The sequence below is a fragment of the Lemur catta genome, chromosome 15 (genome assembly GCF_020740605.2).
Source record: "Lemur catta isolate mLemCat1 chromosome 15, mLemCat1.pri, whole genome shotgun sequence".
Lineage (NCBI taxonomy): Eukaryota > Metazoa > Chordata > Mammalia > Primates > Lemuridae > Lemur > Lemur catta.
In genome coordinates, this window is record NC_059142.1 from 56,658,517 (window position 1) to 56,675,190 (window position 16,674).

Consider the following 16,674-nt stretch of genomic DNA (forward strand, 5'->3'; position numbering starts at 1 on the left):
TGTCCTGAAGATGGGGCCCCCCCAGGGCTAGGGCTGGGATGCAGGCGGCTCCTGCGCGGACACGAGGCAGACCTCAAGACAGCCGAACTGAGAGAAAGGGGAGGAAAGGACAGGCCTGTGGGGCTGAGCTGCAGGGGTGCTGACCCCCATGGCTCAGCAGGTTCAGGGCAGAAGCCTTCCTGGAGGGAAGGGGGGTGGGACTGAAAAAAAATCAGTCGCAATCCTCACCGTGAACACACCAAGACCAACCAGTCTGTTGCCTCCCCAGACACCCATGAGAGCTCTGCGGGCTCCCATGGCTCCGAGGGGGCCCTGACTGGGCGGCAGGAGATGGAGATTTGGTGGCTCCACAGAGGGCTGCAAGGGCAAGCCCCTCATCTGCCAACTGGGCTCCGGCCCTCCCTCTTCTAGTGCTCCCTGCTGTTGGCAGCAGCCCAAGGCAGCACAGGGCTGGGGTCTGGGGGCCCACTGGCCACCAGGCTGCCCACCGCCTTCCTCCCTGCCGGGTGTGTGGTAGGGGCAGGGATGCAGGGTGGGTGGGTCACTGGTCCTTCCCAGCAGGGCCGGGTGCCCGACACAGCACTGCCCATCAGGCTTTATTAGGTTGTACCAAAGACATTACATCAGCCAGTGAGGCGCAAAACTGAGCAGCCCGTGTGGGGAGCAGCAGAGCTGGCCAGGGAGTGGGGCTTCCAGCGCTGGGACAAGCCACAGGGCAGAGGGCACCCACTTGGGAGGTGGCATGGGCTGCACCCTGAGAAGGGGGCACCCTTGGGTCACTGCTCCCTGAAGCCCTCTCCACTGGACCTCCCACCAAAGCTGGGTGGGCAGGCGGTAGGACAGAGGACAGAAGTGCAGGCCGCCGCTGCCCACCCTGCTTGCTGGGCTGCTCCCCTCTTCCAGATGCCCTCTCTGAGCAGCTCGGTGGTGAGACCTGAGCGCCTGCAGCAGAACGGGCACCTTGCAGGCAGGTGGGAGGCCGAGTCCCTGCCAACCCAAGTGTCCCCCTAGCCAGCACAGTCAGAGAGGAGGCACTGCAGCTTCCTGAAGAACCGTGAGGGCCAAACCCTAATAACGCAGAAGCAGAGCAGGGAGGGTGGGCCGGCTGGCGGCTCTCCATGACCATCCCCCAGGTCAGAAGTTGCCGTCGTTCTCTGCTGAGGGCTGCGCCTCCTGCCGCCTCATGGCCTCCAGGAAGGCCAGCTCCTTGGCTTCTTTCTTCTGGTTTCGTGCCTCGTACTCTAACCTGGGGGCCAGGCTGGGGTGAGCTGAGCAAGGCGTCATACACGCACCTCCCATCTCACCTTTTTTTTTTTTTTTTTGAGACAGTCTTGCTATTTCCTGGGCTGGGGTGCAGTGGCATCATCATAGCTCACTGCAGCCTCCAACTCCTGGGCTGAAGGGATCCTCCCGCCTCAGCCTCCCAAAGTGCTGGGACTACAGATGTGCGCCACCGTGCCCGGCCTCACCTGTTCTTGATAATCCTCTGGACAATGAGGTCCGTGGTAAGGTCACTGCCACTGTCAATCTGACAGAAGATACCCCTTCTCTTGGGCTCCTGAAAGCCCAGAGAAGGGAGATGAGGTCCGCCCTGACCTAGCAGAGACCAGCCCAGCTTCCCTGCCGCAGAGGGAGACCAGCACCCGGGGCCCATGGGTGCAGTAACTCCTGCCGCCTCCCCCCATGAGGCAGGCAGAGCGCAGTGGTCACTGCACCGCTTCCCGGGGAGGCATGGGGAGGCATTACATGCCTGGAAAGTGCCAGACAGCAGCGCTTGCGCCCAGCAAGGGCCAGCACGACCCACCTGGTATGGGTCAGAGCCATCCCGGTCAGGCACGATCTCTGTCTTCCCGTGACATACCAGGTCCACCTGAAGGAGGAGTGGGGGTCAGGTGCCCTCCCCAGGGCACCTGCCGCCACTGTCCATGACCCAGTGCAGGCCCCAGGTCTGGGAGGGCTGGCCCTGCCCCTCTTCAGCCCAGGCACCTCCTGGGCCCCACCTGGGGGACGGCAGCGTGACACCCCAGCCGACACACAGCCTCACCTTGAAGTGGCTCAGGAGCTCTGCTGTGACTGCATATGGGGCCCCGATCACCACTTCCGACACATACTGTGGGGACAGTGAGCACAACGTCTCGCTTGGTCTCCGCTCCTGGCAAGCCAGGGCCAGAGGATGGTGGGAGATGGCCCCGAGGCCTTCAGGATCATGTGAGCAGGGACGCAGGCAGGACAGCGCAGCTGGAGGCTCCTCAGTGAGGCCCAACCACCCTTCCTCCCACCTGACCAAACAGGCCGCTGGGCAGCGCTGTGCCCTGGCTCAGGGAGACCCTGGAAAGAGTCGCTGGGGGACACCCCCACAGCCCCGCCGCAGGGCTGGCTGAGGGCGTGCTCACCCGGCAGGCCAACACGCTCAGGGTCCGCTCGTGCAGGTTCATGATGGGGTAGTTCTTCCCCTTGTAGTGATTCACCTCCTAGGGCAGAGCGAGGGGGCTCAGCTCAGGGACCTTGGTAAACAGGTATGCTCCCTCTTAGCTGGCCCTTGTGGGAAGTCAGGAAAGGTGACCACCCTCCTGGGGACACCCGGGGCAGGACAACCCTGGACCTCACAGCCCAAGCTCACGCCCCAGGGTCTCCTTGGTTTTCACCAGGCACCTGGGGCCTCGTTCCTCCAGAGACCACCTGCGCCACCACCACCCCAGGAGCCCCTTGAGGGCCTCTAAGCCCACCAGCCGCCCAGGGCACCAGGGCAGCGAGTGGCACGGGACAGTGACCTGATCAAAGTGTAAGCCGGCAATGATGTAGGGCCTGTCTGCCAGCCTGTGCACCTTCTCCAGGAAGTCCACATGCCCGATGTCTGCACCCAGGTTAAGAAGCAATGTTGGGGATGGGGTGGGGGGCACGGCCTGCAGGACCTGGGGGCTGTGGCTTCTAGAACAGCTCATGCCCACCAGCCTCATCACCCTGCTCCCTGCTGATGGCTGCTCCCCTGTATCCCAGTCCGGTTGGGGAGCCCTGATGTGCCCCGGTCCTGCCCCACGTGGTGTGGGTGTGAAGCAGCAGAGGCCAAAGGATACGGAACAAGTCGAAGGCACCAGCCACGTAGATGACTGTCTCTCCTGGCTGTGGCTCCTTCCCAGAAGCAAACTGGATGATCTTCTGTGACGTCTGCAGAAACTGGGACACCCCCGTCCAGGGGTTCCGCCCCCCAGGGCACTGTAAGCCAAGAGAGGACTTGGTCAGTGGCAGAGGCCCACCAGGCCTCACCCGGCCCCTGCCCCAGGGCCACTCTTGAGCCTGGGCTGCCTGTGCCCACCCATCCACCTGCCCTGGGAGCTGCTGCAGGTGCACTGCAGGCCAGGGCTGCAAATCCCCAGCAGAGCCTGCCAGCAACCCAGTGGCCCTCGCCATCCCAGGAAGAGGCAGGGGACACATTACTGCCAGGCCAGGCAGCAGGCAGGACTGTGGCACTGGCCTGTGGCCACCACAGGCACCACGGCAACATGACCTCAGCCCGGCGAAGGACAACCAGGAGGAGGCGCGGAGCCCTGTGGCCGGCAGACACAGCCCTCGGGGCACCCAGCACCCTGAGGCCGCTGACTGGTCACCTGGGAGGAGCCTTCTGAGGAAAGTGTGTTCCCGGCAGGTGTCGGGTGGGGGGGCTACAAAGGGAGAAAGGGCCAGGCCGCTTGGTTAGAAGCCTGCTGTCCAGGCACTCCAAGCAGTGGCCGCTGTGACTGGCCAGCCAAGGCCAGCTCTTGCCTGCCCTCCCTCCCGGCGTCCACCGGCTGGCCGCGCCTGGCAGTCAGTACCTGGTCATTGCCAGGAAGGGAGGGCAGAGGGTGAGGCTCTGGGCTGGCCTGGGTGGCTGGGGAAGAGGGCCCCACGGCAGCCGAGCACCAGCTGTATGCCTGGGGGTGGGCAGCATGGGCCACGCTCACCTTGCCAAAACTGTCTGCGTACTCCCGGTACTCAGAGGACATCTCCTGCACAGAAGGGCAGAGCGGGGCTGAGGGGCCTTGCCCTTCAGACGTGGTCAAGCCAGGAGCAGGCACAGGAAGGGAGGGTGGGCACGATGGCCCTGAGGGGGCAGAGAGGGGCTCCCTCCCTCCCCACAGCACCCTCCACCCAGGACCTCAGGGATTCGGCCCCCACCTCACCTGGCTACTGTGATGGGCCTTGGTCACCAGCAGCATGCGGCCCACAAGGTCTGTGGTAGACACTCCCTGTGTGCGCTTGCATTCCCTGGGGGACAGAAGCGGGCTTGGACTGGGACACACTTGTGAGGCTCGCTCGGCCTTCAACTAACATGACCCAGGGACACGGGCAGCCTTGCTCGGGGCAAAACCCACGGCTGCTCTGCTCTTGGCCACAGCAGAAAACCTGGCCCAGGATGTGGGGGGCCGCTGTGCTTCCACGACTGAAGGATTGACAGGAGCACAGAAGACACCCCAAGTGTGCGGTGTGGGGTGGGCAGGCTAGGTTGGGGTAGTGGCTGTGGTCCCCCTTCTGCCACCTGCCCCTGGTTGCCCTCATGCCCAGGCCCTGCTTGGCTGTGCTGTGTCTGCCAAGGGCGCTCCAGGCCGCACCATCCCCTGCAGGAGCCACTGGCCATGTGGTTCTTAAAGTTAAAGTTAATTAAGATGAAAAGCCAGCTCCCTGTGGCACCAGTCACATTGCTAGCGATCAAGAGTTGCTCGAGGCCTGCGGCTACAGCAGCACAGCACTGCTCTGGAACCCTGGGGCCACAAGTGGGGACCCCACACTATGACGGCACCTCCGTTCCTCCAGCTCCCAGTCCTGGGCATGAGAAACACCGGTCTTGGGCCTGGATGCTGCCCTCATGGGCCACTGGGAACCAGCAAAGAAAGCTGGGAGGGAACCCCAAGCCCTGTGCACAAATGGCAGGGCCATGCGGGGACTCACCTGTACCTCCCAGCCTGCTTCACTTCCTCGTAGGTGTCCCGGCCATCTACAGTTAGGGTGATGTCATCTAAGCAGTGATATGCACGAGAACAAGGATTCTTAGCCCAAAGCCATGAAAACCTCAGGGGCCCAGGACCCTCAAGGTTCCCAGCGACCCCTAGTGTACATATGCCTGTCTCTGGGGAGGGACCAAAGGGTTCCGAGGTCGCATCTGATCCCGAGCCCACCTGGCTTCCCCAGGCCCCCCAGCCCCCAGCTCCTGCCCACTCACTGCCATGAACACAGAAGTCACAGTTGTACTTGTCCAGCGTCTCCAGCGTGGTGACGTAGGGAGCCGCAGGCACCACCTCGTCCACCCACTTGATGGCCTGCACCATCTTGTACCTCTCTTCCTGGGTGAACACTGGGGGCCCCTTGTGCTTGGAGATCTCCTCTAGGGCCAAAGAGAAGGAAGAGAACAAGACAGTGACACAGGCTCACCTGGCCCCTTCTGTAGGAGCCCCTTCCCAGCACCAACTGTGCCCACATGTGAGAGCTCTTGGTGGGCAGCATGTCTCTCATCAGGCCCTCGCCCGCCAGGGCGGGACCACTGCTCTGCCCGCGTGGCCAGCACAGGTTCCGGAGACATGCTGCTGCACAGCTGGACACCTCCCTCATCCAGTGGGGGTCTCAGCAAAGTCAGGGCCTCCTTCTGATGAGTGGCACTCCATTCCTGAGGCCTTGGGAGCCAGGTCAGGGCTGGTGGGAAGTGGGGGGCACAACCATGGACTCTACCAGCCCCCTCCTCTTTAGTTCAGGACAGCAGGTGCAAGATGAGAAAGGCTTCCTGGGACCATCCTCGGGTGGGGGTGGGTGGAGCCTGACCTGCCCACTCCCAGGGTCCTCAGGCTTTTGCTCGACAGGTGTGGCCCCAGGTGGGCTATGGGGGCAGCAGGTGGGCGAGGCCCCACACCTTACCATCAGTGTGCACGCCCACAATGAGGTAGTCGCCCATGGCCCGTGCCTGGCGCAGCTGGTTGGAGTGGCCGTAATGCACCATGTCATAGCTGTAGGAACAGACAGAACGGCCGGTCTGTATGCTGAGGAGGGTGGAGACCAGGTGGCCCTGCGTGGGGGTAGGGGGGTGGTGGCACAGCTTTGCTTCAACTGAGGACTCCTTAGGAAACCCCCAGAGAAGTTGCCGCTGGGAACAGCTCCCTGTAATCCAGCTGGGCTTTCAGAAGGGCAATAGTGCTCAGCTCTCCACATTGCCAGCTCCTGGATCCAAGCGTGGGACGTTGCCAGTGTCAGATCTAGCAAGGGTGGTGGGCTCAGGGACAAGGCCTGCTGGGTCCAGAGGGCCAGCGGGTGCAGGGAACAGGCTTGTCCCACACTGCGGATTGCGCTCTGCCCTCACGTCTCCCCTCTGCAAACACAAACTGCTGTGGGCAGAGTCACTTCAAACTTTTAAGTTAATTCTGGTGGCAGGGTTGGAGTCTGCACTACCCTGAGACAAGTGGACAGTCACTAGGGCCAACAGGAAACAAAAAATCCAACCGAAGAACAAGGGCCTGGGAATAAGTGGCTTTGAAAATCCCGTTCCCCACTCCCTCGTGGCCTCCGAAACTCAACGAGGCTTAGCTCTCTGGTAATAACCACTTCATCGTCACCTGGTCCTAAGCTTTTATCCTCAAATCCTGTCTGGTGAACGTCCAAGCCCAAGGCTATATACCGCCCCCTGTACCACCAGGCCCTGGGGCTGCCTCCCTGTGCCCAGAACAACCCCAAGCCTCCCTGTGGACCTGGCCCTCACTTCTGCTTCTGTGAGTAAATGAAGCCGACCCTGCTTCTCCAGGGAGTAGGGGGACCAGGTGACCTGGGGCAGCCCCACGCATGGACAGAGCTGTTCTGCTCAGTGCCCCCGCCTCCTCCCAGAGTGGCCACTCACCACCCCCACCATGCGCCTGGGGCCCTGGCAGACATCGGGGTGCCCAGTGGACAGGCTGCGGGGGAGGGGGGCGGGCGGGAGAACAGGGGTCAGAGGCTGGGCCAAGAGGAGCAGAGCACAGAACAGGGGTGGCACTGGGTACAGTCACCGTAACCTACAGCCCACGGGGAACGGGAGCGCAGTCAGGGCCAAGGTCAGAGTCCACTGACACGAAGCCGCTCCTTCTCCCTGAGGTGACTGAGGCACAGAGAAGCACAGGGCCTGCCTGGTCTCCTCGCAAGCCCTGCGCCACCCAGGCAGCGGCTGTCTCTCCCCACTCCCACGGAGCAAAGCACGTGAAAGCACCACAGGCAGCCAGTTTCCAGCAAAGATCAGTTTTCCTTCTACTTGTTGACAGCCCCAAACTTGCCTTAAAACGCCGCCCTGCCTGCCTGGCCGGACACACCGCCAGCGTTCCGACCTGACCCAGCCCGGCTGCGGCGGGCCGGGAGCCGGCGGGAAGAGCGGCGGCCATGACAACCCCGCTCCCGAGCCCCCCGCCAGGGCTAACCGACAGGCCGCGCTGGGCCTCTGCCCCGGGCGCCAGCCCCGCCGGGCCGGCCGCGCAACGCCACCCAGGCGCGGGCCGGTCCCCGCAACCGCCGGCGCAGCTCCAGAAGGACACCGGCCCCGGCTCCCCGCCCGCCCGCGCTCACCAGCCGTCGCACCACACCCGCACGGGGCGCCTGTCCCCCGGGCCTGGTCGCTCCGCGCCGCCCGCCGCCCCGTGCCCGTTCCGGATCATGGCCACAGCGGCGGCGCAGACCCGCAGGCAGCCCCCGGCGACTTCGAGCGCCCGGCCGCCGCCCCGCCCCGCGCGCGCGCGCGCGCGCCGCGGCCGTCACGCGGGCCTCACCCGCCGCGCGCGGCCAATGGCGTGCGCCGCCCTGCTGGAGCCCCGCCCCCTGGCGGCCAATGGCGTGCTCCGCCCTGCCGGAGCCCCGCCCCCTGGCGGCCAATGGAGTGCACCTCGGCCCGGGCCCCGCCCGCAGGCCCCGCCCCCTGCTCAGACCCAGTGGAAGGAGGCGGAGCAGCACTGAGGGGTGGGCTTAGTGCCCTTTCACCCTGCACCGCCCAAGGCCCCGCCCCCGGCCCCCTTCTGCTCACACCTAGACCCACACCTGCCCGCAGGGAGGCGGAGCAGCACCGCGGAGGTGAGCTTAGTGCCCTTTCACCCTGCACCGCCCAAGGCCCCGGCCCCGGGCCCCTCCTGCTCACACCTGGACCCACAGCTGTACGCAGGGAGGCAGGGGCAGCACCGCGGGGTGGGCTCAGCCACTTTCACCCTGCGTCGCCCACAGACCTCGCCCCCGGTCCCCTCCTGCTCACACCTGGCGCCACACCTGCCCGCAGAGAGGCGGAGCAGCACTGAGGGGTGGGCTTAGTGCCCTTTCACCCAGCACCGCCCAAGGCCCCGCCCCCGGCCCCACCTGCTCACACCTGGACCCACACCTGCCCGCAGGGAGGCGGAGCAGCACCGCGGGGGGTGGGCTTAGTGCCCTTTCACCCTGCGCCGCCCACAGGCCTCGCCCCCGGCCCCCTCCTGCTCACACCTGGCCCCACACCTGCCCGCAGGGAGGCGGGGCAGCACCGCAGGGTGGGCTCAGCCCCTTTCACCCTGCTCCGCCCACGGGCCCCGCCTCCCTGCCGCAGCACCTCGGGAGGATGGGCTCAGTGCCCTTTCATCCTCCGCCGCCAGCAGGCCCCGCCCCAGACCCCGCCTGCTCAGACCTGGCAGCAGGGAGCGCGGGGCAGCACCGGGCGAGGTGAGCCTGCTCAGTGAGCCTTTGCCTTCACCGGGCGTCGCCCCAGCCAAGAGACTTTTTTAGACAAGGCCCACGCTGCCTGCCCAGCCTGGGACCGGCGCCCAGCGAGCCCGCCCACCGGAGTGAGCCAAGTAAGACGGGAAGACGGTGCAGAGATGTTTAATAGGAATAAAAAGGTCTGCTTAGCGCAAGGCTCGGAAGCACCCCTCTGCCGCATACCCAATACAGAAAAAAGCTTCTACAAAGTGAACACTTTTTAGTAACAAGTAGTAGAAATAGGATGAGGCCCTGAGACTAGCCTGGCCAGTGAGGTAAGGCAGTCGTGACTTCCTCTCTGCCAGCCAGGTCCAAAATAACCCGAGCTCCGCCGAATGGCATCCCTGCCACCTCTTACGTAGAGAACGAGGAGCAGGTGTCCTGGATGAAGGCTGTATCAGGGACAACCACAGCAGTGCAAGGGGGCTCCCCACAAGGGCAGATGGTTACATGTCACGGTGAAAATGTCATCCCAAGAGGTCTTCTTGCTGGACCCCCTGGGGACAACCCAGCCTTCACGGTGACAATGGCCCCTGAATAAGAGTTCGGTCCATCTGCAAAGTGCCAATTGTTCTTCATCAAGCACTAGGTTACGTCACTTTCTTCCTTTTTGGGCGTTTGGTGCAGCCCCTGCCAAACCAGCCCCCTAGGATGGGGGCTGAGCTAAGTGGGGCACCACAGTCCCCGGGCGGGGCTTCCTCTCTGCTTCTGCACAGCGACTTCCGACTGTGGCTGCCTTCTTCGCCAGCACGCAGGGGAGTTGCCAGGGAGAAGATAGGATCCTGCCACCTACCAAAAACGGAAAGCTGTGTCAGGCAAGGCTGGGAGCCTCTCGCAGTCACAACCCGCCCCAGCACGGGAAAGCTGTCTGAGGTCCCCTGCCTCCCCACCTCACCCTCCCATGCCTTAAGGTGGCTGGGCTCTGGTTGGCGGCTCCATCATTACCCAGCTGCAGAACAGCTGCAGGAGAGGTCATCTCCTTGGGTGGTAACTCAAAGGTCAGCACCCTCACCGGCTTGGTCTCCTCAGAACTCAGAGTCCTGGTCCGCCATTGAGTGGCTGTGCACAAACAGAGTGGGGCGGCAGTGGCCCCAGGGGCGCCGCCGTGTCCAGGGACGAGTCACTAACAACTCTGGGCCCCACCTTTCACTCGTGCGGCCAGGGGCAGGTGGATCAGACCCTCTCCCCCTTCCCAGCTGACTAGGGAGGCACGGCCTACAGACGACACCATGACGGAACCATGTGTCTGACTGAGATGCAGAACCACATATTACAACTTAGGATACAGATAAGCACTGATAAAGAAAATGAGCTAAGTTAATGTAAAAAAAAAAAATACAGTACACAATAGGCCCACATTACAGAACACCACAAACATAACATACAAGAATTGCCAGGCCCAGAAGGTGAAGGGATCCTTAATTTCTTGAACCCTTTGATTAAAAGTAGTTACTGATTTCCCCTCTAAGACCCTGAAAATTCACAGAGAAAGAAAGTGTAAACTTTTTACTCAATACACACACCAAGTCTAAATTATCACAAATTCTGTATTATGGCACAGTTTAAGCTTCCCCAAAATATGCCAACTCCCAAAACCAAGTGCACTGAGGTTCTGTCTGACCAAAGCTGCCGGTCCTCTCAAGGCACCTTCCCACCAGGCTTCTGCGAGGTCAGCGGGCAGAACCCCTCTCCCCACAGGGTTCCTGCGTCTCATCGGCCCAGGTGCACGCGGAGTCTCGCCTCTGGAGACCACCACGATTCAGTCACCCCTCAGACACTGCTGGGAACACCTCGGAGCTTCCTCCACGCTCAGCTCACAAGAGAAGACAGACAAGGCCCACCACACAGAGGTGCAAGGAAGTGGGTGATGTGCTGGGCCCACTCACCTGCTGTAGGGCGGGATCTCCAGGCCCAGCTCGTCCATGAGGAGCCGCATGACGTCATCACACTTCCCGTGAAGCTTCAGGGCAGCCCAGTCATCCTTCGGGGTCCACTGTGGATGAGGAAAGGCGAGCGAGGGTAACACCTGGTCAGCCATGGCCCCTGGAGGCTTGGTCAGCCCTGCCCACGCAGCCCCTCGGGCCGGTCGCAGGCCTCCGTGGTGCATGTAGGAAGTCTCTCTGCCTCCTTATTCTAAGGCCCAGGTCTAAGGACACAGCTCTGGGGAGCTGAGTTACCTGCAAGTTCACAATGTAGAGTTTGGGCCGCCGGCTAGGGGGCTTGGTCATGCACCAGAGGCGTGGATATTTCTTTAGAACCTGCAGAAATGGACAGACACAGCACACGCACACAGAGAACATGGTCATAGAAAGCTGGGTCTGATGCTGAGCTTGAAAGCTCTGGGCAGGCAGGGGCGGAAACCTGTTCCCTCTGCTCGTTCACAGTGTTGTCATCGCGTACCTTCAAGCTGGACCCTAAACACAGGATCGTGTCTGCTTTGCTGGCAGCCTCGGTTGCTGCCTCCCAGTTCAGGGGCTGCCCCAACGTCCCCCTCTCCCCAAAATGCACAATGGTGTCCCGCAGCTGGGTCCCGCACTTGTGGCAGGCCCGGCCTGTCTGGTGTCTGTGGAGGGCAGTGCGCTCCGTCACATCAAATACCCGCACGTACTCCCTGTTGGGGACGCAGGAGGTGCAGACCTGAGGGCGAGAAGGCACGATGAGTGGACCCGCCTGCCCGCCAGGCCCTGGGTCCCCGCAGGACTGCTCACTTCAATGTACATGTTCCCGTGGAGCTCCGAGATGGCTGTGCGCGGCAGCCCACTGCGCAGGTGGAGCCCGTCACAGTTCTGAGACACCACGTGCTGCACCTGGAAAGCAGGAGAGGGCAGCTGTCAGCAGGGTGGTCAGGGTGGCAGTGAGTCCACTCTGAGCCCAGCCCAGTGAGCGCTGCCGAGACCAGGGCGCCGCAGAAAGCCTCTGAAGGTGAAGCACACAACAGGCCTGACCACCAGGATGCAGGGGGCTGTGTCCTCCCCTCAGCCCTGCCGCACCTGCAGCTGCTGGGAGGGCAAGCGCTGGCATTGGCCCTGTGACGCTGGCCAGCAGTGCAGGGCTCTGTGAGGGCCACTTCTGCCCCAGGCTCGTGCTCCCTTGGGTCAATGTGTTTCAGGTCCCTGAGAGCCCAGGCGGATCTGCCCCTCCTGTCTTGGTTGAAGGTGTTCAGCGGAGGGTCTCCAGAGATTTCCTACCGGCCTGCCCTGTGGCTCCTGAGGTCCACAAGGGGAAAGGCCAACAGCTGCTCTGGGCTAGAGGCTGCTTCCCTGGACACACTGGTGTGGAGGAAGGGCTGCCCTTTTTTCCTGACAGGAAGCATGGAAAGATCAAACCAGGAATCCAGGCTACTCAGGGGGTGCTCATCCCGGGGGTCAACCAGCAGGCAGAGGGAAGACACAGCAGTCTACTTGGGTACCAAGGCGGTGCTCCACGCCCTGTGCCCAGACCCAGGCAAGTATGCCAGCCATACTGGGGTCTTACCAGCTTCTGCTCGTGCAAACGGGCGATGCTCATGTGCGTGAGGGTTGGTTCGGCCTCACTAAGGTCGGCAGCACTGCAGGTGGGGGGAGTGAGGATGAGGACAGCTACACACTCAGACCCACACTGCGCCTCCCCACCTGCTCAGGAAGGCTGCGTTTGGCCTGCTCACCTGACACTCCTCCCTTTCTGAAGCAGCGTCCAGACTCCATTAGGGCCCCGGTAATCTGGGATAGAGGCTGCCTGCGTGTTCAGAAAAAAGGTAAGCCAAGTAAAAAGGCATCACTGTAGGTACTGGCTAAATTCCCCAAAACAGGGAGCCAGTTTCTCCCGCCACAGTACAGACTGGCCCACAGACCGGCTTCTTTGTTCCACAGGCTGAACTGCCTGACCCCAGAAGGAGTGTCCCCCAGCAGGGCTCCTTCATTCTGCCTGGACTTCCCTTCCCACCTGGCCCAACTCAGCCCTCCAGGCTCAGCAGCACCCTGCCCCCCCTCCAGGAGCCTCTCTAGCACTGAGCAGAACTGGGCTCTGTGACTACATGTGTCCCCCAAACTGTGGGGGGCTGGTCAGGTCCATGCATGTCCCTAGGACCTGGCCCAGTGCTCAAATGTTTAGCAAAGGGTGAACCTCCAGGTTGGGGCACTGCTTTGTCCAAATTCTTACATCCCAATGCTCTGAGTAATTCCCGCTCAATCTTTTTTATTTTTTTAAGGAAGCCCCCACGGACTGTTCCATCCCAACACCATTGAAGCAAGAGACAGACCCACAGGACCGTCGAAGGCACTATCTCCCACTCAATCTTAACAAAGGTAAGACGACCAATCCAGATGACATAAACATCTAATTTGCCAAGTTTCCCATCCAGTGAAACAAAACGATGCCAAGAAGAAAAAGACAGAAGGCATGCCAGGATCAGAGTCTTGTGTTCCCATGTGGGGAAGTCCTGTCCCTTCACTGCTGCTTAAACTCAGAAAAATGCCCACACTGATCACTGGTTGTAACTGTCACATTCAAGAGGGGAAACCCCAAATAGTAACATTCAGATCAAACTGATTAGCAGCACGTGGCCATTAGCTGCCCCTGGAAGCTCTGTAAGAAGTGACATTGCTGCTGTTGACTAGATTTGCACATGTGGCCATGGAGGGAAGAGACCCAAAAGCTAGAGCTCCAGGTATCTATGAACTGGAGCAGTGAACTCACCTTGAACACTGTTGCTCTTGCGCCTCTGCTGCTACCTTTGTTTGGAGTGCCTGGCCCCCACCTTCAGCTGTACACGTTACTGTTCCTTCAGGGACACCTCCGCAAATCCCCCCACCCCGCCATGGGTTTCCTAGCTCCAAGACAACACAGTGTGTGTCTGGATTTCTGTTTCCGAGACCCCAGTACAGTCAGCCTTACATCGTGGGTATCTGCTCACACGCCTGATTAGCATCACCTAAGGGCTTCCTGAGTACGGAGATCACCTGGTGGTCCGCTCTGCTGGGCCTACACATGCCTAAGACCCCACACTTGCCCATCAGATTAGGTGGACAATGTGCCAGTCCCACTCTCAAAGACACTGATGTCCCACAGCCCAGGATACTTTCCCAGTGAAACATCTCCAAATAATGCAGGGAGGCTGAGCCAGGAGGATAGATTATGTGAGCCCAGGAGTTCCAGGCTGCAGTGAGCTATGATGGCGTCACTGCACTCCAGCCTGGGCCACAAATTGAGACCCTGTCTCTATTAAAAAACAAAACAAAAACAAAAACCACGATGCAATTCTCTCCTTTACCTGGTGTATTCAGATTCTTACAGTCTCACTTTCTGTTTATCTTCCTTCAAATGGACAGAACACAATGAATGGGGAATCAGTAGACAGTTTTGGGCTGAGTTCTGCCCACCTAATCTGGGGTCAATCGACTGGCAGGCTCGATTTCAAGTGAGGAGGAGCCTGCAAGCAGCCAGCTTCTACACCTACTCCCCGTTTGTATTCCTGTTCTTTTTGTGCCTCTAACTCGCTGTGATTTAGAGATCAGGCATTTTAAAAGTCTTTACATCAGTTAAATTTTGAGTTGAGTCATTTCGTGTTTCTCTACGAAAGGAAAAACCTAAAGACGAGACTTTTGCAATTCCTTCGTTAGTCGTCACCCAACTCGGGCACGGTACTCCGTCCTGGGCCGGTCCCCCAGAAGAGGGCGCCCCACGCCCGCCCCTGGGCCGGCAGCCGGGCCCGCCCGGGACTTGAGGGAGTGTGGGCAGACGTCCACGGCTCCCTCCCTACCGTGCTGATCCCCGCGCCAGTGTAGACGACCAGGTATTTGGCGTTGCGGACGGCGCCGGCCAGCTCCCGGACTTTCCTGCGCAGCTCCTCGGGGTCGTCGCACACCTGCCGAGACGCCGGGGCTGGTCACCTCCCTCCCGGCCGGGCGCCCACCCCGGACGGAGGGCGCCCGGCCGCGCCCCGCGAGACTCGCCTCCTGCAGCCGCCGCTTCAGGCCCTCGCGCCGCCGGCTCCGGCCCTGCAGCTCCGTCACCAGGTCCTCGCTCTCGGCCAGCAGCCGGCCCTCCTCGGCGCTGCGCTCCGCCGCCGCCTTCCTCAGGATGCGCGACACCTGCGGGCGGGCGGGCGGTGAGCGGCGGCGGCGGCGGGGCGCCGGCGGGCGGCCGCGCGGGGCGTACCTGGCGGAGGCGCTCGCGCTGCTGCTCCTCCCGCAGCCTCCGGACCCGCTCCGCCGCCTTGCGCTCCGAGCGGCTCAGACCCCCGGCTGCCATCGCTCCCCGGGGAGACCCGCGCTTCCGCTTCCGCCTCGCCCAGCAGCCCGCGCGCCAGCGCATGCGCGCGCCGGCCCCGCCCCGCCCCCCCGCGCGGCCCAAAGAAGCACCTGCCAGTCTCTTTAAAAGGTGTTTATTGATCATATACAAAATAAAGAAAACCTTATATATCACAAACATACACTATGTACAGCAATAAATACCCGGGGGGCCAGGCCCAGTGCTGCCCCTCCTGGACAATAATTTAGCAATAAATACTGAGCAGGGCAGGGGTAGGGCACCCAGGCCACCGCCCCGCCCCAGGTCAGGCCCCTGACCTCCCTACACGAGGTGCGGGGCCTCGGGCCCCACCTCGCAACCGCTCCTCCGATCTTTAACCACCCGACCCCACCCGATCCCAGAGTCCTCCCCGCACACCAAACTCCCCTGGCTCCAGCCCTAGGCGGGGCAGGCAGGGGCTGGTAACTCTGCTTGGACCCACCTCTCAGCGCCAGGAGAGCACAGGGCAGCTGCACACACGGGTAGCCCTTGTCCTGTTGCCCTAAGATACCAGGAGAAGGAAGGCTTTCTGTACCACTCCCATTTGGTTAAAGGCTTCAGGGACTAGCAGACTGAGGGGATGAGAATAAGGGTGGGGCGGGGACACAAGGTTGCTGGAGGGGCCAAAGCCCAACTGGGGTCACTGAGAACAGGGAGGTCTCACAGTTTATCGGGGACACGCTCTCTTACACTCCAGATCAGACTCAAGGGACACCCATGGCATCAAAGCTGCTGCTCCAGGGATGGGGTGGAAATGTGTGCCACTGGCAAGCAGGCACAGCACATGCCAGGACAGGCCATCGGAGTCTCCTGGGTACACCCCTACCACTGTGTGGCACTGATTATGCCCTCCAGTCAACAGGAAGGCGAACACACGCCAAAAAGAATTATTCAGTGGCTTCTGGGGAAAAAAATCGTTAATATGTTGGTTTCTTTCACCAAACCACAGCCTAAAAAAGTAACTCACAAGATCCCAGAGCGGAAATGGTGCAGCAGGCTGTGGCTCCAGCTTCCCATACGTGGATGGGAACTTTGGCCAAGTGGCCACTCCAGAGATGGAGGTGGCAGGGACATAATGAGACCTGATCATTGTCCCCAAACAGGCCGCAGCCAACCAGAACTGTGGGCCAGGCACTGACCACCATTGAGGCTGCTGCTGAATGTCAGAGGTGTACACACAGCCCTGAAGCATGCAGCAAGAGCAGAAGCCTACAGGGAGGCTTGGCCTCCGGCAGAAACCTCAGCACAGGACACAACCATCACAGAGCACCCACCCTAATGGCAGAGCTGCCTGAGCGGCAGTCAGGAGCCATGGGGAGGTCTCCCTGGGGCTATGTTCTCCAGGAAGGGCTGACCTGTTCCTGCTGGTTTTTTCTCTGAAATCTGAGTGTCCACGTTGGGATAAGGGAGGAGCTGGGGCAAAGTCAAGGTGGGAGGGAAGACACACATTATGGTTTACTTAGCGGACAATTTTGAGAGACCTGGCCTTGGCCAAAGCCCTCGATTCGCTGTGTCAGAAAAGTTGAGAAGAAAGAAGAACACAACATCCGTACAGTAGGAAAATGGAATTAACAAAGATCAGAAAGACAACAATCACATGTGGACACAGGATCTACTCTAAAGAAATCAAGGGGAAGGGGGTGGAGTGGCCCTGCAGGGCTGGCTGGACAGGGAATGGGAACACTCCCCTAGACCCAAAGAACAGCTGCTCCAAAC

General features: G+C 61.3%; 2 protein-coding genes across 7 annotated transcripts; both read right to left on the minus strand.

Annotated features, from left to right (window-relative positions):
• Nucleotides 1-570: 570 nt before the first annotated feature.
• On the minus strand, nt 571-8,181 carry PCYT2 (phosphate cytidylyltransferase 2, ethanolamine). 3 transcript variants are annotated; one of them, XM_045569720.1, is made up of 14 exons: nt 8,110-8,181; nt 5,881-5,969; nt 5,195-5,356; nt 4,924-4,990; nt 4,158-4,242; nt 3,939-3,983; nt 3,606-3,659; nt 3,075-3,213; nt 2,772-2,854; nt 2,394-2,471; nt 2,045-2,110; nt 1,805-1,870; nt 1,470-1,558; nt 571-1,246 (listed from the first exon to the last, which is right to left on the minus strand). In XM_045569720.1, exons 2-14 carry the CDS (start codon nt 5,960-5,962, stop codon nt 1,135-1,137), a joined length of 1,128 nt encoding a protein of 375 aa, XP_045425676.1. In that variant the 5' UTR covers nt 5,963-5,969; nt 8,110-8,181; the 3' UTR covers nt 571-1,134. The 3 variants fall into 3 exon arrangements, with proteins under 3 accessions (XP_045425676.1, XP_045425674.1, XP_045425675.1); XM_045569718.1 differs by lacking the exon at nt 8,110-8,181 and adding an exon at nt 7,546-7,763; XM_045569719.1 differs by lacking the exons at nt 3,606-3,659; nt 8,110-8,181 and adding an exon at nt 7,546-7,763.
• Nucleotides 8,182-8,798: 617 nt separating this feature from the next.
• On the minus strand, nt 8,799-14,976 carry SIRT7 (sirtuin 7). Of its 4 annotated transcripts, none has more exons than XM_045569728.1 (11): nt 14,827-14,976; nt 14,622-14,759; nt 14,429-14,533; nt 12,335-12,405; nt 12,166-12,238; nt 11,400-11,498; nt 11,092-11,328; nt 10,869-10,949; nt 10,578-10,684; nt 10,077-10,163; nt 8,799-9,480 (listed from the first exon to the last, which is right to left on the minus strand). In XM_045569728.1, exons 1-11 carry the CDS (start codon nt 14,917-14,919, stop codon nt 9,282-9,284), a joined length of 1,290 nt encoding a protein of 429 aa, XP_045425684.1. In that variant the 5' UTR covers nt 14,920-14,976; the 3' UTR covers nt 8,799-9,281. The 4 variants fall into 4 exon arrangements, 2 of the variants coding, with proteins under 2 accessions (XP_045425684.1, XP_045425685.1); XR_006739469.1 differs by lacking the exon at nt 10,077-10,163 and adding an exon at nt 9,637-9,750 and having other exon boundaries at nt 9,306-9,480; nt 14,827-14,946; XR_006739468.1 differs by lacking the exon at nt 10,077-10,163 and adding an exon at nt 9,587-9,750 and having other exon boundaries at nt 9,306-9,480; nt 14,827-14,946.
• Nucleotides 14,977-16,674: the final 1,698 nt, after the last annotated feature.

Excerpts from the sequence above, each read along its gene's own strand:
- PCYT2 (XM_045569718.1), bottom strand. The coding sequence starts at position 7,634 with ATGATCCGGAACGGGCACGGGGCGGCGGGCGGCGCGGAGCGACCAGGC. Across the intron at positions 3,214-3,605 it reads CCTCAGAAGGCTCCTCCCAG|TGCCCTGGGGGGCGGAACCC; the intron begins GTGACCAGTCAG and ends CTTGGCTTACAG. Across the intron at positions 2,472-2,771 it reads CCGGCTTACACTTTGATCAG|GAGGTGAATCACTACAAGGG; the intron begins GTCACTGTCCCG and ends GCTCTGCCCTAG.
- SIRT7 (XM_045569728.1), bottom strand. The coding sequence starts at position 14,919 with ATGGCAGCCGGGGGTCTGAGCCGCTCGGAGCGCAAGGCGGCGGAGCGG. Across the intron at positions 12,406-14,428 it reads CTGGCGCGGGGATCAGCACG|GCAGCCTCTATCCCAGATTA; the intron begins GTAGGGAGGGAG and ends CTGAACACGCAG. Across the intron at positions 11,329-11,399 it reads ACGGGAACATGTACATTGAA|GTCTGCACCTCCTGCGTCCC; the intron begins GTGAGCAGTCCT and ends TCTCGCCCTCAG.